Raw genomic sequence first — 25,436 nt, forward strand, 5'->3', positions numbered from 1 at the left:
GTGTGTGGTAGGTACTGCCAGATAAGCACTGAAGCATCCCTCTTCAGCATGGGAAGAGTGAGAAATGAAGACGAAGGCCGCCCTCTCTGCATGGCTCTAAGGGATACAATTCATCCCTCTCTTATTTACATACTCTCTCCTTACGAACTAGCCACAATGCATTTGAGAACAGATGCTATGTCCAGTGTTAGGGGGTTTCTGCATCAGGAACATTAACCCCAGCAATAATGCCTTCCTGACCCACTTTACTGTAGTCCTCTTCCCATTCATTGCTAATTCTTAATTCTGCTCATCTGAGGAAGTGGGTTTTAGGGGTATGTCTAGACTGCATCCTTCTGTCGGCAGAGGGCTGCAGATTAGGCAGGTCGACATTGCAAATGAGGCAGGGATTTAAATATCCCGTGCCTAATTTGCATAAAAATGGCCATCGCATTTTGCCAACTCAGCACTTTGATGGCAAAAAGCGGCAGTCTAGAGGGGGATCTGTTGAGAAAGAAAGCCTTTTCGACAGATCCTGTAAACCTCCTTGCAGGACGCATAAGGGATGCCGTCTAGACATACCCTAAGATGCTACAGGGACTACTTGTTGTTTCTTAAATAAAAAATTCTCTCTTGGCTGGGAAATTTAAAAGTTCTCCGTAACTACAGCAAGGTTGTAGGGATGTTAAAATGCATTTATTCAGGTAAACATGTAACCACTGAAATCAGCGGTTGCATAGTTACATGTGGCTCTGTGGGAGCTGGGATGTGTGGGGAGGCAGCCTTGCATGCCGTATCCCACTTGCTCCCCCCACCCCCGACGTATCAGAGGCAGCACCACGGGGGGGTGGGGGGGAGAAGGACAGGCAGCTCTGTGGGAGTCAGTGCTCATGGGGAGCAGGATTAAAAGCCATCTGGCTGTGCTGCACGTGCAGGGAGCCAGCTTAAATGTTTGCTCCCTGCATGCACCAGTTGCTGCTTGCTCCCCTGTTCTGCTGCTTCTGATACAGGGTATAATCGTGCACATTAACTTATCAGCCGAAGTGCAGCGATTAACCATTTAAACGTTCACATCCCTACAAGGAAGTAATGTCTAAGTGTTCCGTGTGTGTGTGTGTATGTGAATTTATACAAATATGGATTATATAGAAATCATAGAATTGTAGAACTGGAAGAGACCTCAAGAAGTCATCTAGCCCAGTCTTCTGCACTCATGGCAAGACCAAGCACCATATAGACCAGGGGTCGGCAACCTATCATTCGCAAGCCATATATGGCTCACAAAAAAGGTTCCCTACTTTTGCCATAAATAAAGACAGCGTTGAAACCTTTTGTGTTGGGCATAATATTTTACTTTATTTAAAAATGAAGCTTGGCCAACAAGCCCTCAATTGGGGCCCAGTCCTCATCTGGCTGCAGTGTTATAACACTCCTGCACCCCGTGAACACTCCTACCCTGAGCCCCTCATATACCACATTCCCAAACTCATGCACCCGCACATCCTCAGACTCTTGCACCTCAACATCTCTAGCCCCTGCCATAAAACTGACAGAAGACAGCCTGAATGCATGCATGAAGCTGGCTTTGACCAGTTATGATGTAAACTTCAAAGAAATGTGCAAAAAGATGCAGCAGCAGAAGTCCCATTAAATAAAGTCTGTAAGTACAATGTTTCATTTATGCTATTATTAATCATTATGTCAATGATTAATAATATTAAGTTGCATATTTTCAGTCATGCAAATGTACATTCTTATACGGCTCTTTGTTGACCATTTGTTCTGAATTTTGATGTAGTCTGGCTCTTTAGTTTGAAAAGGCTGCCGACCTCTGATATAGACCATCCCTGATGTGCTTATCTAATCTACTCTTAAAAATCTCCAATAATGGAAATTCCACAACCTGCCTAGGCAATTTATTCCAGTGCTTAACCACCCTGCCAGGTAGGAATTATTTCCTAATGCTCTATCTAAACTGCCCTTGCTGCAACTGAAGTTCATTGCTTCTTGTCTTATCCTCAGAGGTCAAGGAGAACAATTTTTTTGTCTTCTCCTTTATAACAATCTTTTATGTACTTCAAAACTATTGGCCTTCTCTTCTGCAGATTGAGCATACCCAATTTTTTCATTCTTCCTTCACAGATCATGAGTTCTAAGCCTTTAGTCATTTTTATTGCTCTGCTCAGGAATTTCTCAATTTTGTCCACGTTTCCTGAAATATAGTGCTGAGATAAGGACACAAAACTCCAGTGGGGTCCACACTTACAAAAATAGTTAGATTTAACAAAATCTGACCCTGAAAACTCCCTCCTGATTGTCCACTGATCCATTTTGTATTAGTCAATGTTGTAATGTTGGTTGTTAAGATGGATGGGTGACTGGCAGTTATATTACCTGAGGGCAGGTCTATACTAAACCAGAAGATCGGCTTAAGATAAGCAACTGCAGCTACATAAATAATATAGCTGGGGTCAACTTACCTTAAGCTAAATTTCTCCAGTGGCCTCTCAGTGGGGAGATAGATAGGAAAAACTCTCATGTCTATTTCCCTTATGCCTCACGACTGTGAGGAGTTCCAGAGTTGATGAGGGTGCCCTCAGCATTTGATTTAGTGGATTCTTACCAGACACACTAAATAAAATGCTGGAAGATTGACCTCTTCTGCATAGATGCTCCATTTAGTATAGACATGGCCTCAATTACCTCATATAAGTGGACCAAAAAAAAAAAAAAAAAACCATTCTAAGTGCTTTTATCCATTCCATCTTTCCTTTTCTTCTCAACAGAAATTCGAATTCCTTCCCTTCTCAAGATACATTTCTAATTCACTGTCATTGACATGGTCCTAATTTGGGGCAACAAAGAGAGGGCCTCAGGCAGGCATGGAATCTCACCACTATGCATGGCCCCATTGGCCTGGCAGGAGCTGCATCCCCAAATACAGAAGTCAAACTATGACTCTGATCATTGGTTGCAGTTCTGGGGACTTGTTTTAATCTTACCAAGAAACAGGATGAGAAAGAATTAAAGAGGGAACATCCTGGGAGTAGTGAAACTTCCATATGCCTCAGATTCCACAAAAAAACATGCACAGTGACTTGTTCCAAGCACTTATATTAATAATTAAACAACGCTCACTTCTAGAAATGTAGCAACACTTCTTGCTATATAGCAAAACAACAAAATGTACTCAAATTAAACAGAGCTCACTATGTCCTACAAGGGATTGCTACGAAATCTGTCCAAAAAAATTGAAAATCTTTTAAAATGTGAAATGTGGTTTAATTTACAGTGAAGAAACTGGCAGCTCAGTGTAACAAAGGGCTTTGGCACACTGCCATGCAATAAATCACTTGAACTTAACAAGACCACTACACGTATATATCATTTCTCAGCAAAATGGAACCTGAGATTAGGTCAGTGTGATACAGTAAAGGAGGCAAAGATGCACAGTACCGTCTCTGTTAATGCCGACGTTGTGTATGGAGAAAAGCTTGCGTGGTATGCTGGCATCACAGAAACAAATATTTTACAAAGAAAAAATCTGTGGTGCTAATGTCTTGATCATGTTAACTGTATTTTCTGCTCTCCCTCCTGTACTGAATGCAATTAGCTATTCTCCCTGGTGATTGGGACTGATGTGGTTTTTTTGTGATTGGAAGATTTAGGAATAGTGCAGTAGGTAGTCCAGGCCATCATGAGTATTTTTGTGTTTTTATCACATCAGGAAAGAGCTCCACGAGGAGGTCTTGAGAGAGAAAGAGGCATCATAAATGTGCCTAGGCTCTGACAGGTTCCAGTATGCAAAGGGACTCTACTGAAATAACAATATGCCAGAGCAATAGAACATGACAGCTTTATGAGGCTCCTTCTTCTGAATGAAGACCAGGAGGGCTACATTTGTTTTAAGTATAAGACTGTTTCCTTTGCTGAGGGAAAAGGACAGGGCCTCACTTGTCAGCCAAAAAGTCAATCAAAACATATTTTCTAAGTTCTAATTCTATAATTATTTGCTTCCCCCCATTTTGCTCAAACCCCTTCAAGTCCCCATTTCTTATATCATATACTCCCCTGCCCATTGTGCTTTTCTACTTTGCTGCCTCCATTCTTACCCTCCCCCTTTTGTATCCTAGTTTCCGCTACATCTCCATCTTTCCTTCTTCTTCTACTTTGCTCTCACATTTCTGCCCTGCTCACACCACCCCATCTTTATAATAATCAAAAACTCTACAACTTTTGGGCCCAATCAGAGCTCCCTAATGTGCGTGTTCCCAGTGAAAGCAGTACGCATGTCAGTCAGTAATATTTGTAGGGTCTTTTATTTATAAACAACAAATTAAATCAAGGTTTATAAGTGCAGCCATCATGAAGTGTGCCCCACTTCTCAAAATATTCACTCCACCTCACTGGTGTAACTCGCTGCTCCAGTTCCTTATTATCCTCACTCGCCACTTCATGTCCACACTGTATTTAGGTTCTATGTCAGCAAAGCAATACACAACAATAATAGTGAGAAGCCTTATTGGAAAAATCCTGATGCCACTTAAATCAATGGCTTTAATGGAGGCTAAAATGACACAGTACTGGAGAAACAAAGGACTCTTAATACAGATGAAACACAAAGCAAGAGGCCATTAGAAAAGACTGGGGTGGAGACTATGGGTATAATGAAAAATGAAGAAAGAAAAATATGGCAATGAAAAACAATACAGGACAAAAACTTGCATGGAGACTTTCATCCTTTAATAGGTCATCTGCCATCACAACAGCATTTTGGGCAAAACATTTTTCAAAATATCTATATGTAAGAGACCCAGTTAAGGCTAACTAAAAATTAATTAGAAAAAAATCAAACAAACAAAATGCTGAATTAATATGCTAGCCAAAGGGGCTGATCATAAAGGTCTCTTACAAATAAATCAAAGAAAAAAGAAGTACCAGAGGATAATTATATTAATGATTAATTTTTTATTTGTATTCCATTAGCACCTAAGGACACCAGGCCCCATTGTGCTAGGCACTATGCAAACATTTCATATGAGACCATCCCTTCCTGGAAGAGCTTAATGATGACTTTAAAGTTACTGAAATAGCTAGCTCCCATTTTTTAAATTAGTCTTTAGCAAAAAGAATAAAGAAGATGGGGCAATTAAGAGAAACCTTTTTAAAAATAGCTACCAATAGAGAGCAATTAAGGGAATACTTGGAAAAAATTAATATTTAGAAAAAAGTCCAGATGATCTATATCTGGTCTACTCAACTTTGGAAGCCCCAAGGACCACAATGATACTCACAGCACATGCCGAGGGCCACAATTTAAATGTGGTTGCATATACATGCAAATATACATGCAAATAGCTTCTTTCACACTGATGGGCATGAATACAAAGATTAAGGCAAGACTACACAACACACAGGCCCCATTTAATCCAGTTCTGATTATATTAATAATGTGCAATATTTACCTGATTTCCACCCATATGACAGCACTTTTAATGAGCAATGATAGTCCAGGAATGTAACTACTAAAACGCATATCAACAGAAGACCATTATATTGACTCGCCGTTGTGGAGTATGTTCTCTGTGGAGGCCATGTTCAAAGGATCCCACCCGTGGGCTGCATGCTGAGCCCCGTGTAAACCCAAACCGCACTGCGGGCTGCAAACAAACAGGCCGTGGGCTGCATGCGGGCTGTGGGCTACATGTTGAGTAGCCCTGATCTACATCCTGACACTTAATTAGCAAACCTATTGCATTTATAGTGAAACTGACTCTATTTCTGAAAAGTTATGGAAAATACTATTGAGATACTGGATTGTTAGAGAAAGTTATTGCAATACTGATATTAAAAAAACAAGTAAGAAAGTTAGTCATCCCAGTAACCAGAGTTGCATGAGTCTCACTTCTGTTCTGGGTAAAATAATGGAGCACATTTTAAAGGTAATCTAAAAAGAGAAAAACCAAAAATAGGGCTCATTCCATTTTTATTATACAAGAAGGCTTGAAAAGATTTTATTTAAATTTGGTTGTGGATTTTTTTGCTTGTTTTTTCACATTAGCAATTCAGGTCTTTGTTAACATCAACATTTCATTGAGAAAGGACATTCTATTCCCCTTCAATTAAAATGTGAGAGTACTAACAATATAAATCCTTTAATATATACAGAACATCCCTGGGAATGGCCAGAGAAGATCAAATCTGACATACAGTATTTCAAAGGTAAAAAAACTATAGGATACCCTTCCCCCAAAAATACCCTTTCAGTCTCTCATTACACATTGTAAAGAATCAAATTAGAAATAGGAAGCTAATCCTGAAAGGTATCTCGAAAGTGGAACACCACATAGATTGGACAACAGATTGGAAAATATAGTAAAAAAATAATCTTGCATTGGTAGCAAGATGGAGAGAGTGACTAGAAGATTAATAGGTCATTTCCACCTCTAGATAATACAGACCAGTGAAATCTCTTCAGGAGAAGTTTGGGTGGTTGGAAAGAAAGACAGGTAAGTGAATATGCAGCTTAAGGTGAAATTCAGTGACAACCTTGGGGGCCACACTGGAAGTGGGAATAGACAAGGGGATACCCTACCATATTACCTAGCAGCAATAAGCACATCCACACTGTAATCTTCATTCTGAAGGAAATCAAAGAAATCAGGTTGCACGTCATTTGAAGACTTTCTGTGGAAAGGAAGGTTCTTGTGGAAACACAGTTCAATGTTGCCTCGGTAGAGATTATTGAACTGGTGGGAAATAAAATGAATTTTTCTTTTTTCACACAAAGGCTGAGAGACTTTGGATGAGGACTTGAATGGCTAACCTAACCTAACCATTGAGGGCATTCTACCAGGAGCCAGTCACCCAGGTATGGAAAGGCAATGGGGTGCTGATGAATCATCTGAGCTGCCGACACAGAGTAAACTTCCATAAACACGCTGGGTCCTGTTGCCAGTCCAAAGAGGAGCACTTAGAATTGGAAGTGCTCCCAGGCCACCATAAACCATAGGAATCTCTGGTAGGAGGGGAGAATGTCTATATGAAAATGTACATCTTTCATGTAGAGATTCGTTAAACACCTGCCTTATCAAGGAGAGAGGATTATTGATGTCAGCATAACCTTCCTGAATCTTGAGTTCTGAATGAACATGTTGAGTTGCTGAAGATCCAGAATGGGACTTCACCCTCCACCTTTTTTGGGTACTAGGAAATACAGGGACTAGAAATGTCCCCCTTGATACTGAGGCATGATATGTTCTATTGCCCCTCAGTGTAATAGGTATTCTTCCTATTGAAGAATCACCTTGTAAAAGTGGTATCCAAAGGGAGAGCTAGAAGGGTGTTTGTGAGGAAGGAAGGAGAGGAACTATTTGGAATATCCCTGAAGGAAAATCTCCAATACCTAACTGTTAGTCATGACTAGCTTCCAGTTTAGAGAGAGGGTAAGATGGCCCCCAAAGGTGACCAAAGGAAGGGAATGTGGCATCACAGATGGTAAGTGGGTCTTGACTAGGATGTCAAAAGTGGCTCCTAGCCATGAGCTGGGAATGAGTTGTGGTCATGGTGATAGAAGGGACTGAAAAGTGGGACTTCTGCATCTTCTCTCACTTGTGTGGAGGCCTGGAAAAACAAAGCACAAGGAAGAGGAGGAGGAGGAAGAAGAGAAAGTCTTGGTTTATAGGTCTGCCTTTGGGGTTTCCTCTTCAGGCAAGTGCCTAGCTCCCCAGGGAATGGAGAATATATCCCAAACCTTTTAATGAATAAAGAGAATAATCAGTTTTCTCATTAAAGAGGTTCAACTTGTTAAAGGGAAGGTCTTGGAGAGTATGCTGCTCTTCCATAAGGAAGCCTGAGTATTGCAGCCAAGAATCCCCCATTCTAATAATACCAATGACTAAGCCTCTGGATGGTGAATCTGCTGCATGATCTGCAACCGAAGGGGTAATTTTTACCACCAGTTTGCTCACTTCTAGAAGTGAAAGGAATGTCTATTGTCAGGGGGACATTAGACCTGAAAGACCACTAGCCTAGAGTAGTTATTGAACTCAGTCATGGCTAGCAGAGCCTGGTAATTGGTGATGTAGAATTGAAAGCCTGTGGAGAAGACCTTTCCCCCCCCCCCCCCCATAAAAACAGTCTTTTGGAACCCTTGTCTGACAGGGTGGAGATAGAGATCTATTTCGTACCACCACAGAGTCTGGAGCAAGATGGAAGAAAAGAAATTTGGCTCCCTTTGCTGGGTGAGATAGCAGCTCCCGGCTCTCTTCCTACATGTGAGGGCACAAAATGCTGGGATGTGACAGACTAATCTTGCTGGTCCCAGTGAAATCTCATTAAGTAGAAGGGCCATCTAACTTGGCCCTGAGACTACAGAACATCCAACAGTTTGTGCCGTGGGTACTGGACTTCTTTCAGGGATGTTTGGAGATTGTTAGCCACTCTTCATAGTAATCCTGGCATTGTCTATGGCCATCTGGTGGAGTTAGGGAAGAAGAAGAGACAGCCTCATCGGAGGAAAAGGAGATTCCTATCAAAACCATCAGTACCTGCAATTCTGGTTTGACATCCTCCTCCTCCTCCTCCTCTTCATACACAAGTCTAGCTGTTTGTCAGCTCAGCGCGATAGTCTGGACGCGCGGGTGTCGACATCAAAGGTATTTGTCGACCACCCAGGTATGCCTCCTGGGATGAGGTTTACCTGGGTGGTCGACAAATACCTTTGATGTTACCACCTGCATGTCCAGACTATCGCGCTGAGCCGACAAACAGCTAATCAGCTGTTTGTCGGCTCAGCGCAGCAGCCATGTAAATTTAAATGAAGTGGCGATTATTTAAATTGCCACTTCATTTTACTATGTCTGGTAGCCTAATCTACATGCCTCTGGCGACAGAGGCATGTAGTCTAGACGTACCCAAACAGAAGTAGTTGTTGATGCAAAAGAGAAAAATGGAAGGACTCTTGGATGGTTCCTGGGCATTTTATATAGTGATCCCACAGGCCTTGCTGAGTCAAAACAAGGGGCAAACAGTTTTAGGTGGCCACAGCGCATGAGGACCATTGGTCCCTAATGAGGTTGTGTCCATGAGAGTAGCAACCAAGAATCCTGAAGTGCCTGCCCAGGCTCTGCTCTCTTCAGGGAGCTGAAGGAGGCATTGGCGTGTTAGATTCTTATGAATCCAAAACAGTGGTTCTGAGGCAATCCTACGCGATGGTGGTAAGTGAGATGATTCCTGAGCCATGGAAACAGTGTGATCTTCCAGTGCAATAAAATCCCTCAGAAGAGCTGGGCCAGAGAATAAGAGATACTACAGGTAGGGAAGGAAGATATCCTCAGTGCTGCATAAGTTTCTGTGCATCCCAGAGTCAGGAAGGTTTCAATGGTCAGCACCAATGTTACTGGCACATCCCTAGACATGGTGCAATCTCTGAGTGGAAAAGTTGATACAGCACAGTCCAGACACACTTGTGGATAGGACTGGGGGATGACCATTTTTGTGTCTCAATACTGGGATCACCAACAGAACTGGAGGATCCTTTACCCTCCAGCCTGGAGGTTTTTTTGTCGAAGTGGTTCCTCAGGGTCTGCACATCAGAGCACATGCAACCTCAATGTGTTCAGGAAAAGAGAACATCTCTCATGGACAGTCTTTGATGGGGATCTGTCCTTGTGCCCATAAGAATATCCCTTGCTTTCATGGGAAACCCTGAAGGAAAAGTCTTGGGGCTTAGTGAAGGTGCTGCTCCTGAGCACATAACTGGAGAAGCGCTACCTGTTTGATGAGACCAATTTACAGGGAGTCTCCTTCATGACCTTCTCCATTGAGTATTTTCTAAGGTGAAGATCATGTGTTTTGTGACTTCTCAGTAGAAAGGAGTGACAAATGCTGCACTTTGTTGAAATGTGCGTCTCTCCCAGACAGCGAGGCAGAGTTGGTGTTCATTGCCGATGGAGAATGATCTGAGGCAGGAGAAACAGTTTTTGAAGTCTGGGAATGGGAAGGATTCCCTGGTCCAGGAAGCAAAAGCTGCACTGCCTACACTAAAACTAGAACCGTGTTAAGCTAAAAGAATAGCTATACATTTTAGTTATATATTCTCTAAAAACTGAAGAAAGAGAGGACACTGCACTCTGAGTCGGGCCATGCAGCAGTAAGAAGGGACTGAGGGGGCATTGACCACACTGCCTCTTGTACCCCTTTCTCAGAAGGACAAGGAGATTTACTGTACGGCTACGTCTAGACTGGCCCCTTCTTCGGAAGAGGCATGCTAATTTCGAACTTTGAAGTAGGAATAAGAGATCCTCCGGAATAGGGCTTTATTCCGGAGGATCGCGCCAGTCTGGACGCTCTTTTCCGGCTTTTCCCCAAGCCGGAAAAAAAGTGGCGGCCATGTTTATTTAAATCCCGGGGGGGGATACTTAAATCCCCCGCGGATTTCCCTATTCCAAAGTTCGAAATTAGCATGCCTCTTCCGAAGAAGGGGCCAGTCTAGACATAGCCTACATGTGTGTGGGCTCATGGCCACTGCTTGAGTCCAGAGTCGAACAAATGGTGGGCATGTGTGGAACACACTTAAGGACTACCATTCTATGACCACATTTGTATTATAGTTCTCACTTGTACTGTCTTAGTACTGCTCTAGGCTCTGCCTCCTTCTAGCACATTAATGACCGTAACAGGCTGGAATCCTAACCCAGTATCAGCACGTTGCAGGCATGTTCCAACTATGACCTCTTTTCATTAATCACAACCTCTTTCCTCACTACAATAGTGGCAAGGATGCTGTGTGGCATACCTGTACTTGTGTGCTGGCTGTGTGTTGTTGCTGAATCAGCTTTATACTAGGTAATTCTCCTAGGCCCATATTCATAGGTTTTGTGGGCAAACCACATCACTGGGGTAATGTAAAATGGCCACATCCAACCAGAGGATCTAATTTCATAAGCACTGTATTTATTTGTCTAAGGCAAAATACAAATTTACATGTTAATTCTATGGTTACTTTTAATTCTTCGAAAGAGAATTAAAACATAAAGTTCTTTTTTATCCACATCTCTAAGCCCCATATTAATCCCCCCCGCCCCTCCTGCCACAAATGCCCTCCCTAATGCCATACACATTTTCAACCAATGATCAAGAACACTACGGCATGCTGCACAAGAGAATAATAATTGCAAATAATATCCATTTGATTTATTATCAAAATTCCTTTTTCAATATGAATGTTTTACTAGCTCTAATGAAGACATTTTCCAATGAGTTACAAAGAGTATTATGTTCCTAAATCTTTGGCTATTATTATTAACTGTATAATTATATTGTTATTGCTAATTAGAATCAATCTTATACCAGGCAACTTACAGACTATAAATAGTAGTAGAATTTTCAAATGTGTCTAAGAGTATGTCTACACTGCAATGTAACCTGTGCTTCAGACCATGGTCAAGCTAATCCCCCTTGCCTCTACCCTGCAATTACTCTGTCCCAGAGTTCAGACCCATGGTCCCAGGACTTTGGAGGGCTGGAGGTTATGAGGTCAAGTTAAGCAGGACGTTAGTATCCAAGCCCTATTGCTTTTCATTGTAGTGGCTTTTCTCTGTCCCTCTTGACTCAGTTTCTGGGAGTCATCCAGAAGAATCCCACAGTTCCATGGGAGAATTTCCCTATTAGTCCTCTCTATCCCAACTATCTGTAGTCTACTTTATTGAATACAGAAACCACTGTCCCCCATCCAGGCAAACGGCAGCAGCACAGGTCAGTGTTAGCCTAGTTAGTAAAGTTTTTCCATAGGGCACCACCTTACTAAGACTCAAGCAGTCACATTTCAGGCATGTGGGGGTCTGAGGATTCTGGGGTATCATTACTTTGACTTCGATATGTGTCCTTCAGTGTGAATGTCAGAGCCATGGATCCAACCACAGATCAGAAAATTCGTACATAACACTCAGATCTAGGGTTCACTAATATGGGTCAGCTCACTTCAGAGCCAGTAACCCTAACCTTACATTGCAGTGCAGATATACCCTGAGCAATTTTGCACAAGAGCCATTCTTCCTCTTTTTTTCAGGAAGAATGGCTCTTGTGCAAGAGGGATTTTTTGCACAAAAAGGAGCCATGTAAACAGAGCCTCATTCATTGTGCAAATGAGGCACAGCAATACTCCACGCTTTGCCTCATTTGCATATTTTTTGCGCAGTGTATACATAGCCTAGATGTTATGCTGTATAAAGATGGTCTTTCAAAATAGGGATATGCATGGCTTCTATTTTGCCACAGCAATTCCGGAACCATACTACTGCAATTCTGTTCACTACATCCTGCACACTGCTGAGAGTCACAGTCGTGCATAACAGGAGACAATTAATGGCCCTGCACACTTGTGTGATGAAAGCTGACACAGTGAATTTTCCAATGCCAAAATGATTCCCCTGTGCCTCTGAAAGTTCTGGTATCCCAACAGGCAGTGGTCACTTCTTGGGCCCATAAACAACACTTCACCATCTGCAGCTGCTGTACCCCCAACAACCTTGAACTGGTTCTTGCTATGTCCTACAGCAATCTGTCTTCCAAAAATTGTCATGTCCTCTGCTGATGTGGTTCTGCAACTGTCAAATGATCGTGTGTTCTGTGCTTGCAGTGCTCACAACCATAGTGCAGAGCTCTTCAGGCTCCGTGAACAGCGAGGACAGCTGCATGGGTTTGTGGGATTTTGAAGAGAGGCACTGAAATTATGGCATATAGATGATAATATGTGATGGAGACAATTGCACACTGGGAAGCTGATCCCTTGCTTACAGTCATGACCGTTTCATGACCCATTTCTGCACCACCATGCATTGCCAAACTTCTCAAAAGATAGTGTTCTGAATGGAGGGGGAGGAGGGACAGGTTACACACTGGGACACCTATATATGGTGCATTGCACTGTGCACCGACAGAAGCACTGCTGGTGAGTATGTGCACTGGCAATGCAAGGAGCCAAGCACACAAGTGATACACTAATTATGAGGGATTTATGACAACACAATTTGCACTGAACAAAGTTTGTAATGTAGACATAGACTGAAAGTACAAGGCTCTCAGATTTCTAGTGACAGATGTTCCACAACAGTTGGTGACAAATCGGATTATTTAGATGGATTTAACTAACGTGCTCACAATAGGTGATTTTTTAACAGTTCTGAGGAAGGCATTTTTAAATACTAGACTTGGCTGTTGTATATGTAAGGTTTGAAAACTTGCTGTGAAAGAACGACATGGTAATGGTGGTGCTTACATTCTTTTTCTTCACACATGTTTTTCAGTCACTATCTCCCCTATCTACAGTACTATGGGTATTAATTGAACTCTTCCTCCACACACATGAGCTCAGATAATAACTCCCATCTTTTAGCATGGCTTTTATTGGATGATCCCAGAAAATTTATCGTGCATATAGTTAATTTTTATGTAAACACCAAAGGCACAATAAGACACAAAAGTGCAACATGCATATTGGTCTCAGACTGATAAATTTTCGCATTTGTTTGTTTTATATGGTTAAACAGGATGCATCTTTGTGACTAAAGGATATTATAAGATCAGCTATTTGAGGAATGTGGGATAATTGGATTCCCATTTTCCATGTGGATTGGGTGCAGATGGACTGGATGAATCAAAAAACAATACTGTGGGGCTACATTACATATATTAAAATTCTGCATAAATAAGGTACAACTGTTTTAAAAGTCCCTGGACAAGTATCCTGATTATTGTTTTATGACGGAACCCCATTAAGGTAATATCATTAATTATATTTCCATAAAGGGAAAAATTGCCAGTACTCAATATTTAAGATGCTTTACCTGGCAGAAAATAAATGGACCAACAGTAGTGCAGAGAGTTGTTTTGGTATGAGGGTAGCCACGACAACTATTAATAAATGTCCTGAATTTTGTTCATTTCTGTATCTTATTTTTACCTAACCTGAATCCAAAAATATGCTCTGATTGTTTTCTATTCTGTAGGTATTAAGGATAACTAGACTTCCTTGTCTCTTCAGCACACAGATAAGAGATCATGGCACTCCAGAAAAAGCATGATCTTTCTCTGTTCCATATTAGAGATACTTTTGTCTGGTCAGTTTCCTGAAACATTATGGATCCTACAGTATGCCTCGTCTATTAATGGAAAAACTACTGAAACTTTGCTCACCTTGAGAAATAAGCTCTTAGGAATGGTCCTTGTTCCTCCAAATTGCTATAGCATATGAAATAGGATATGAAGTAGAATGTGACTTTATCGTAACTACTTACCCCTGAACACACAAAACACACCACCACTACTACAATCAGTACAACAACACTGACAAAAAAAAGAGTTACTTACATTGAGTGAGGATCCCTGTTAAGGCATTTTTAAAACTCTCCTTGGCTTGTTCCATTTCTTGCTCATGAGTCGCTTTCTCATTCATAAGTCGGCGAACATGACTATTTGCTGACTGCACCATTGAATAGAATTGATTTGCGGAGCGACGATTCACCTCGCCTCGCTCAATCCATGTAAGCAGCACCGTGATGGCCTCTGAAAATTTGCTGTCATCTAGAACAGTCAAACCACAGATTTTAAATTATGGATAAAAATACCCCATAAAGGATTACAATGTCTGCTCTGTGCCACATTAAAATCCTCATCAGTTGTGCTTACACTGTATGCTTTTGGGTTATACTTTTGAGGTTTATTGTTCCATCACATCTGGGAGCTGATACTTTCATATGAATCTTCATAAATTGTCGTCCAAAGCCTGTTCTTCCAGTTGTTATAATCACTTTCTTGAAAAAAAAAGTGTCCTGAATTTTCACACGCATTAAAGAAATGGGTAGTGAAGGGAGGGGGAAGGTGAGGTGCTAGATGTATTAAACTTTGGGGACCTAAGATCCAGAGAGGTGCAATTGATTTGCCTGCTGTCGTGCAGCAGGTCGGTAGCAGATTTACGAGTAAACCCTATGTTTCAGGTCTTTTAGTTCAGCTCCCGATTCACTGAACCATGCTGTCACCTACAACAGCTGGATTCAACCTCTACCAGCTGGGGATAGACATTTTGCATTTGAGAGATACTCAGAAATCCACAAAATAAAGCATTACAATGTCCTATTTTTGCATTGTGTTGTGTATGTGTTGGGACTTTGCTTCCACTCATGACGATATCATACCCTCATTCTCTTTCACTTGTTTTGTGGCCACTGAGAAGGAAAAAAAATGGGGGTCATCTCTTTTCCTGTCCCACTCTTGTTCCACCTACCAGTTCTTCCTGACACACATACATCAGCAATTAGTTCACTCTCATGATGTAAACCTTGAAAGAAGTTTTTTATATATTTTATATATTCTGAAATAGCTTTGATTCAGCTCAGAAACCACTGGGTTGATGACCTCTGAGCTAGGATGAAAACCAGATCCCACTGAAATCAGTGGGAGTTTTGCCAGTGACTTCAACAAAACTACGATTCCACCTCTACAGCATAGTGCTTATTTTAATTACAATATAGCCAATAGAAAATAGCCTCTAATGGTTTCTATACATGATAGCATGCCTAGTCTTAAAATCTGATTACACAATAAAGGAACTTCATGAAGCCAGGTGATTTTGTGGACAACACTAGCTTGTTAACTTTGGAAATACAGCTGATACTGAACATAAGGAAAATAAAGGTGAACAGAATAGATCCTTCTCTTTTTTCTTTGTAGATATAAGCATATCTTACCCCTCATAATTTAGCATTCAGGAGAGATCCAGTACTAAAGTAGCATAGAGAATAAATTATCATAGCCTTGCAGGAGGAATAACGGTAGTTCGAATTAGGAGCTTTAATTTGAACTACCTAGTCCGTGCTGCGTGTAGCCACGGGCAGGGAGTTCGAACTATGGGGCATTTAAAAATGGCGGCACCCGGGAACATGCAAATAAAGCCCGGGATATTTAAATCCCAGGCTTCATTTGCAAGTTCGAATGCCTACATTAGCCACCCTAGTTCGAACTAGGGTGGCAATATAGACATACCCAAAGATATTAATAAACATACCATCTTTCTGTCAAGCAGTTTCAATCGATTAACTATCCTGCCCCCTCACTCCTATATTTACTGAAAGCCTATTTTAATGTGTCCTGGTTGCAGTAAGCTGAAGGGGCCTGCTAATGGATGGCTCTTCACAAACAGAAAATAAATTTTCAGTATTAAACATGAGAAACTTTACTGGTCACATAATTAAGTGATATATTTTTCTAATGAATTAACAAATGATTCAGGGTCATAAATTCACAGCAGAACTACATTAGTCAATGATAGGGTAGGAATGGTGTTCCTAATCTTTATTTTTCTGGAGGTGGGTGACAGGGGAGGGATCACGTGAGGATTGCCTGTTGTGATCCCTCCCTCTGGGGCATCTGGTATTGGCCACTGTCAACAGACCGGATGCTGGGCTGGACGGACTGTTAGTCTGCCCCAGTATGGCCGTTCTTATGTTCTGTACATGTTCTAAAATTCCTAATTTCATCTTCATTCCTAACTTTTAACTCTATAATTCCACTACCAAGTTACTGTCAAATTGAAACTCTAATTTCATTACCGTAAAATCTCCAGTATAATGCGCACGGATGTATAATGTGCACTTTGAAGTCTTATCACAATGGAAAAATCTAGACTCCTATATATAATGCGCACCTATGAAATGAACCTGTAAATAGCCCCCACACCAGGGAGCTCCCCCTCTCCTCCGCACAGAAACTTTCCTGCTGCAGTGCAGTGCGGGGGCCGCCGCTCCGCCAGGCTCCTGGACAAGGCAAGGAGCCGGCGGCACCGTCAGGCTGCAGCACCCTAGCTTGCTGCGTGCCTGGTGCTCCTTCAGGCTGCACCCAGGGACCCCTGCGGCAGGTGTGAGCTCAGCGTGGCATGGGGGCAGCTGTCCGGGGGAGCGGGGGTCAGGCTACGGGTGCGTTTCCCAGGTGAGCCTGCAGGTGGGAGCGGCGCGTCCCTCCCTCCTGCTCTCCTGCAGCCCGGTGCCGGCTCCGGGAAGCAGGTGAGGCTGGGCTTGGTGCTGGCGGCACCGCAAGCTCCTCACCTTGTCCGGGAGCCTGGCAGGGCGGCGGCCCCCGCACTGCCGCGGGAAAGTTTCTGTGTGGAGGAGAGGGGGAGTTCCCCGGCCCAGGGATACTTACAGGTTCATTGGCTTCTGAATAAACTGCCAAAATAAAACTTTAAAAAATAACTGCTAGGTATAATGTGCATCCCGACTTTGACCCCCCCAAAAATCAGGAGAAAAAGTGCGCAGTATACTCAAGATTTTACGGTAATTTTCTTCATCCAGAACACAATGTAACTCTTTCTGAGCCATCCCCAGTTCATTTGGAGAACTATCTTTCAATACCTTATTCAGTAGAAAGTTTTCTCTATCAGAGAAAACAAAAACAAGAGAATCTAATTTAAACAGGGTTTGGATTGCAGTCTTTTTAAAACCATTCATTTAGACAAGTATCACTTGAGATACAGCAATAAAAATACAGTACACTGTTTAAATGCATGCTTCTTTACATAACTGGTCCATCAAAATGTACTATATATTGAAGCATTTTCTTGCACTTACATGCCGTCTCCGAAGTTAAAGTGTGTTTTAGACAAATTATACCTCTGACGACAGTACATCATTTACACAAACCTACACAGTACTTATGCACAGACTGCTGGGCATTCAGTTGTATTGAAGGTAGAGATGTGTATCTTTTAACTCAGGGGTGGGGAACCTCTGGCCATGGGCTGCATGCGCTTCATCAGAATTAGCTGCTGGCGGGCTGCAAAATGGTTTGTTTATTGAGTGTCTGCAGGCACAGAGCCTTGCAGCTCACGGCTGGCCTGATTCAACATTCCCAGCCAATGGGTGCTGTGAGAAGCGGTAGGCTGGCCTGTAGGTTCCCCACCCCAGTTTAGTCTTCTGATGTCAGCTAGCCAGGTGTCAATTGCTAGAAATGTGTAAGTACCTTTTTTTGGAATCAATCATTCAGGTCTTCAAAGAGGAGGTATTTTAAAATTCTTTTTAATGTCTCATGAAAATAGCTGGCACTTACATCCTAGTTTAAAGGCGAGAGGATAGGGAAAATAAAGAACAGAAAATGCTTCCTCCGAGCTGACTAGAACATTTCCACAACCGATATTTCTATGAAAAATGGTAATTTTGATGAACATTTTTACAAATTATTTCTTGGTTTTGATCAGTTCTAAACATTCCCTAAACTTCCCCATCAGCTACAGGCACCCATTGGCAGCAGGTCTCCTGTTCTTTGCGAACAGATTTCTCCCCAGACCTGACAAACTCACTACAATATGTCTCACAGGATATTTGTATATAAAGAGTAACATGTAATCATATATATAATAGCCCAATGTTTGTGACTCTGTAACGCTGAAATACTGGCTATCCCCCCGGGGTATGTTCCTCCTGCAAGGAGGTTTAACAGTAGTTTGAATTAGGGGCTTTAATTCAAACTACTGCCTCCCTGCCCCATGTAGCCGCGGGCAGTTAGTCCAGACTAGTGAAATTTCAAAATGGCGACCAGGCGGGAAGATGCAAATAAAGCTCGGGATATTTAAATCCCGGGCTTCATTTGCAACTTCGAATGCCTACATTAGCCTCCCTAGTTCAAAGTAGGGGGCTAGTGTAGACATACCCTCTGGGTGGCGCTGTTGCCTCCCTGGCTGTTCCCTCTGGGCAGCGCTGTTCCCTGAGTCACATCCTTCACCTCCCGCCGTGGCGCTCGGCTGACTTCTGCGCTGCTCAGCCGGGCCGTCGCGGGGGAGCAAGTGGCGGAAGCAGCCATTTGGGCTCCCTGCTCCCCATGTGGTGGGGGGTGCTGCATGGGGAGCGCAGGCCCCAAACGGCCGCTTACGCCGCTTGCTCCCCCGTGGCGGCCTGGTTGAGCGGCGCAGAAGTCAGCTGAGCACCATGGCGGGAGGAGAAGGGAGGCGGGGCCGTGACACACACGGCCAAGGGCAGGGCCTACCTGTATATGTCACCGCCCTGCCCCCCTTCGCCTCCTGCAGTGGCACTCAGATGACTTCTGCGCCACTCAGCTGAGCTGCTGCGTGGGAGCAAAAGGCGCAAGCAACCGTTTGGGCTCCATGCTCCCCCGAGTGAGAAGCAGGAGGGGGAGGAGAGCTGAGAGAGAGAGAGAGGGAGAGGCAGTAAAAGGAGGAGAGAGAGAAAGAGAGAGATACGGAGCGAGAGACCGGAGGCTCAGGAGAGAAGACCTACGTGGAGGAGAGACCTGAAAATCCCGTCTTATGACGGGCTAATTGGCTAGTGCATCTAAGAGAGCTCATAACTGGTCAAGACTCATATTCATTGTGAGCTATAAATATGGACAATAGCTCCAGAATAATGTATTAAAGTATGCCTTATAGACCTGGAATAGAAATTAATCACCAGGCAGTAATGTATATCAATGATGAACTATTCAAGAAAGAGGGAGTTGACACTCCTCCTTAGTCAAATGGTAAGGTTATGCCAGAACTGATTGTCCTTTTTGAAACATTCCAGAACAGTCAGTGGAAAGCCATGAGAGACAAGGACAAACAATCAAAACTACTTAAAGGTGGAAGAGAAACTCTGTAAGAACATAGGGATTTGTCTTGCCTGTGAATAGAAAAAACGGGCTGTTTTCAATAGAACAGAATGTAGGGGAAGATACTTGAACCATTCCCTCAGGAGCCCCCCAGGGGGCTTTCATGAATGTTAGGATTCCGGTTCTTGAAAAACCAGTCACCTTTATTTCATTAACTAGGAAAAACAATGTTTGATAAGTGTATACCCAGGTTCGTATTTTATGATTTTGTTGTGTATTGTAACTACTTGTTTCCTCACTCTCTCTTGTACCTAGTTAAATCTTTATTATTTTTAAAATAAACCTTCTTTTATTTTATTGTAAATGCTCACAAATGCTGTAGGATTAACAGGAGCAGTGGTTTCAGGTAAAAGTGGGTAAACTGGCGTATGCTGCGCCTTTGGGTGAAGAGGATCTCAAATTTCTGTGTCAGGGGCTCGATATTATAGGGAAATGATTCAAAAGGATTCAGGGACAGGAGTGCACCTATTATTAACCTCCATGGCGAAAGAAGGGCTGGAATAAGCTCAGATGAGTTTCTGAGTGGCGGAAGGGCTGGCAGTGCCCCTCTCTCTGTAGGCATCAGAACACAAGAATGGCCATACTGGGTCAGACCAAAGAATTATCAAGTGATCCATTCCCTGGCAGATGGGTAACAAAGTGACTCATAATCCTGTGTACCTTAAGAATCATTGCTGATGCACAGATTTTAAAAAAAATATCGTGCAGTGGAGTTTCTCCAGTTTACACGGCTGTAGAGAGGAGCAGAACTTGCCCCAGCATAATCTGAAATTTCATGAGCACTCATTTCCACAAAGCTAAGCATATGAATAAAGTGTTGGTAGGATCGGAACCATAATTCTTATAATCAGAGCCATGCAAATCCTCAGATATCGACTTATGTTGATGCAGATATCCACAGCTCATTTTTGCAGATACGGCTCTGAATACAATTTTTGTATCTGCGCAGGGGTCTGCTTATAATCTTACCCATTGTATGGTGACAGGCTGATACTCCGATCGCCTGGGAGACAGACTTTCAGACATGCTGGTATTCCTCTCATTTCCTCGTTTGGGCTATATCTCCACTGGGAAGTCTTGGTGACAAAAGAGCTATCGACATACAAATCACCAAAAGCGAAAACCGGTCAAACCAGCTTTTCTGCCTCCCACTGTGGACATTTTAAGACCACATTGCTAGCACCCTGTCAACAGATAGAGCAAAGCAATGCGGGTAAGCATCCCACAATACAATGTTGTGGGAAGGCAGAGCTGATCCCTGCGCTTCTCAGGATTCCTTCCTAGCTCTGTGAGCTCTCCTTGCTGAGGACTGTCAAAGCAGCAAAGCAGTCTCTCCAGCCCTCCCACTATAGCAGTAGTCTCACTGTCCCTGTATTCCTAGTGCAGAGCAGAACAGAAGCATTCCAATGATTTGTTCTTTGTTACCCAAATGGAGAAGCTCACTCAGCTGTCAGAACTTCGAAAGGGGAGGGGCACATGCCTGAAGAGCAACAAAACACTTTTGAGCACTGCAGAGTGCTCAAAACACTGAGCAGAGACATCAGGGCAGGTATTGTGGGATACTGGCGGAAGCCAGGTCTCTCGACAAAACTAACAGCAGAGTTGACACGAGCTCTTTGTCAACAATAAAGGGATGGGAAAAGACAAAAGTCTCTCCCAGAGGTGGAAGTTTTTTGTTGTGAAAACTGAGTGTTTTTCCTAATAAAAGTTGCACCACAGTGTGTACGCCCTCACTATTTTGTTGCCAAATGGTATTTTTTTGCGACAAAATGTGCCAGTGTGGACAAGGCCTTAGAGTGCTGTATTTCTACGGCAAGAGTCAATGCTTTGTTTCTAACAGGCAAAAGGGCTATGCCACCAAGAGCAAAGGGCTATGGCAGCCAGATTGCTCTTTTGAATTTGGGGTGCTCTGAGGCTGCTGAACTCCCCACCAATAACTGAATAACTTAGAAAGCATAGGGATAGGCAGGAGAGATATCCTCCCTGATTATTTGCTTGGTTTAACATCGTTGCATTTTTGCGCTATGTGATCTTGGTCTTTTATTTACCTGAAATTTATATTTCCGAAATGTAATATTTGAGCCCATATATATAAAATGTCAAAACAAATGATTTATGCATGTGAGACAGCTAAGGTAGTGGTTTAATAACCCTATTCATCAACAAACTGAATCCTCATCCTCTACGCACCAAAAATAATTTATTTCCCATCATACACCAAGTTTGGTGCCTGATTGAAGCCCCATTTTTCTCTTGACTTAATCTCTTCTCTTGCAGACTGTGTATGCCACTGATTCAGAAACTCATGTCTTAAGTTTAGTATATATAATAGTGTCATTTGTCCTACAAATCTGTATGATCTTTCTGGAATTAAGAGTATTTTCAACCCAGTGGCAGTGCATAATAAGTTGGCATCAGGGAATCCCAATTCTCAGTGCCAAAGGGTTATTTTAATGAATGATTTATCATCCATCTTAGTTTTTCTTGAATGATCTTTAACTATATTTTATACCCAGGAAACTTTTTGTGGGTGACACAATAAAATATTGTAGCTAAAACTAAAAAATTAAAAATATACTTACTAAAAGATATGCCAAATGTAATCGTTCCAAACTGTCTAATCAATCTCCTCCAAATTCAAATCACAGCGCATCCTTCCATAGGTGGGTGTTCTGTGTTATACACAGAAATTCATTATCTTGTTCAACTGATGCCATTATTTCCAATAAAATGTAATTATGAGATTATGGCGTTTCCTCCCTATTTCTCAAAGCTGTACTACAAACTTTTAGATCCATGAACTGCAATTTCCTAGTCAGTTATAATTGAGTAATTTTGCAGTGCTGTACATTTAATCAGCTATGTTGTATTAACATTATAAAATTCACATTGATGTAATATGTGAATCAGGACCACACTCAGAATACACTTAATAGTAAATGCATTTATTTTAGGTGTAGTGAGTAGAGCAGGGATGGACAATAACTTTTGCAGGGGGGCCCACTTCATGAAGTTTGGTACATGGTCATAGGCCAGGGCCTCAGGAGGACGGGTGGGGCTGGGAGTTACAGAGAGAAAGAGAGTGAGCGTGAAAAAGAAACACTGTGTGTGAGAGACAGACTGTGACCCAGATTGAGTGTGTATGTGGTACAAAGACTGGGAGAGTGTGTCTGACAGTGACTGTGTGTGTGTCTGGTACAGAGACAGTGTGGTACAGACTGGGTGTGTGTGACAGTGACACAGAGAGTGTGTGTGCGGTCTGCTACTGGGTAAGTTTCTGAGAGAGGACACACTCTGTCTCTAAGACAAGGAAAGCTGTCCTGCTCTGTTGTCTCCCCCTACTCCGCTCTGCAGAGATGGGGCGTGAGGGGAAGTGTGTGTGTGTTACAGAGACAGAGAAAGTGAGAGGGAGGGAGCATGAGCTCTGGAATCATATAAACAGTTCACTGCCTCTGAGTCACTTACCATCCATGCTTCAGACTGGAGCAGAACCACGGTGTGTCTCCCTCTTTCCGACTCCTGCTGTGCAGAGATGGGGTAGAGGGGCTGGGGACACCCCGACTTTAGCACTTCCCTCCAACCTCCCTCAATCCCGCTCTGCACAGCTAGCAGAAGAATCCTGGGAGCAGCTCGGCAGAAGGAGAGAGCAAGGTGGGGGGAAGGGGTGGCTGAACACATGTTGTCAGCTGTAAGATGCACACTCTGCTAATCAGCTGAAAAGATTGGAGAAAAATGCTTGGCAGGCCAGATCTGTCCCCCGGGCCTGATTTTGCCCACCTCTGGAGTAGAGTACTCAAGGAATTGAGTTACCCAGAGATTGATAGCAGAATGCACCTTAAATTTAATTATTAAAAGGCAACTCTCTCACAACAACCCCTGCTGGCCACACCTAAATACAACTTTTCTAGCTAGATGTATAGTATCATAAGGGATGCCAATTGCATATGGAATAAGGAAGGAGAAAACACTGACATAAAAATGGGAATGGTGAGTGAACAGATTTGACATAAAAACACTGTAATCTGTCTATTATATGCCTTTGTGTGGAATATAATAATTAAATATGGGATGGAAAAATGCACAATTATTTCAGCAGCAACAATGTTAGGCACTCTGCAGTTTCATGAGGTAACACTCAGTACTGACTTCCTTTCTGATGCATTCAGTTTGGTCTCTACTACATTAAACTTCATTAGGCTCCTCCTTTGTATAGCTCTGCACCACTTCTGCAAGGCTTAAAAGTCTATCTTGAAGTTGGAGTTATAATGAAAACAGAGCAGATTTCTTCTCAGAGAAATGTCCTATTTTGCAAGCAATTAAATATTGTTTATACTTCTAAGTATGTGCAAGGGCTGAGATTGACAAGCTTGATGTTACCCGAATCTTGCAGAAGACGAATCCCCAGTTAGTTTATGCTACCTTAACTGCCATCTATTTATTTAAATTTCCAATCTGTTCTCTCTTCAGGGGATAATACAGTACCTGGCACAGATGCAGCCTCTGAATTTTGCAAATTATATTTTTTTAAATGGAAAAGCAGGTGAATTACTTTGCTGGGCTCAGAACAAGACACCACATTTTAAAGGGAGACAAATAATAAATAGTGTTCATGCCTTTCAGATGTTTATGTTCTTTTCTTTACAATGCTTTAAAGGAGATTTGGTGAGATGCCTTCATTAGATGATAGGACTGTTTGACTACCTGCAGCAAATAAGACACTCACATTATTTTAAAATGGCCTATTTGCAATAAGTGATTTGTGAAAATGATACTGTTAAATACTGATGAGCATGCATTAGGAAACACATGGTGTTCAAAGCTCTACTGTAATATTCATGGAGACTAAAATGATTTTTTCCAATGCACATGTCAGAGCAGCATACACATAAAGAAAGAAAGTCAACATACTGAGCTGATCATTAACTGGGACTTTATTGTTGTGAGCACAAAATTGCATGTAGAGTCATATGCATGCAGGAAAATTTCCAAATATCTTGGAAATATATATGTTTTTATGTAGCAACAAGACATTTGATTGGGGAGATTGATTAGTAATAATATTTATTTCTAGTAGTACCTATGAAGTGCTAATATTTCAAAATCTAAAAGATATAGATCGGGAGAAAAGTAAAATAAACAAGCAGGCATGGTAGCCACATTTTTTTTAATATGGAGATATACCTATCTCATAGAACTGGAAGGGACCTTGAGAGATCATTGAGTGCAGTCCCTGGCCACACGGCAGGACCAAGTACTATCCCTGACAGATTTGTCCTAGATCCCTAAACAGTGCCCTCAAACACTGAGCTCACAACTCTGGGTTTAACAGGCCAATGCTCAAACAACTGAGCTATCCCTCCTCCTGAGTTTATTTTCATAACACACTGACGACATAATTTTCTGTTGTTCTTACTGAAACATGTAGAATATCCCCAAATCCCCCTCAGGATGGATTTTGTTCTACAGTCACATTCCAATGAGAAAAGGCATGTTTTCTTTAACTATCTGCCAACTTGTTACCAAATTTCAGCAAAGACGTGGCCTGCTATCTAGTGAAGTAAGTGTGTCTCAGAAAGGGCTATCTAGGGTATGTAAGTGTGTCTCAGAAAGGGGGTTGAAAATGTCAGTAAATGATTTCATCATATCTCAGACACATGGATGAGCGTACATTCCCTGTCTTTTTGTCTATCAGTGTCAGCACTTTGATGCTCAATTCATTCCAGTAATCTTGCCATTGCTTTCACTCTTGTTCAAATCCCAAATCTTGTCACATAAGGTGCATCTACACTGCACCATAACTCAAA

General features: G+C 42.3%; 1 protein-coding gene across 12 annotated transcripts in view; it reads right to left on the reverse strand.

Annotated features, from left to right (window-relative positions):
• ENOX1 (ecto-NOX disulfide-thiol exchanger 1) overlaps window positions 1-25,436 on the reverse strand; it is a 549,328-nt gene that overhangs the window by 103,904 nt on the left and 419,988 nt on the right. For all 12 annotated transcript variants that reach the window (XM_075918965.2, XM_089775466.1, XM_014574205.4 and 9 more), the window contains one exon: window positions 14,350-14,562. In XM_075918965.2, the coding sequence (XP_075775080.1) occupies window positions 14,350-14,562 (213 nt within the window). The remainder of the gene's footprint in view (window positions 1-14,349; window positions 14,563-25,436) is intronic.

This window comes from Pelodiscus sinensis, chromosome 1 (assembly GCF_052426305.1).
Source record: "Pelodiscus sinensis isolate ZL-2025 chromosome 1, ASM5242630v1, whole genome shotgun sequence".
NCBI classification, from domain to species: domain Eukaryota; kingdom Metazoa; phylum Chordata; order Testudines; family Trionychidae; genus Pelodiscus; species Pelodiscus sinensis.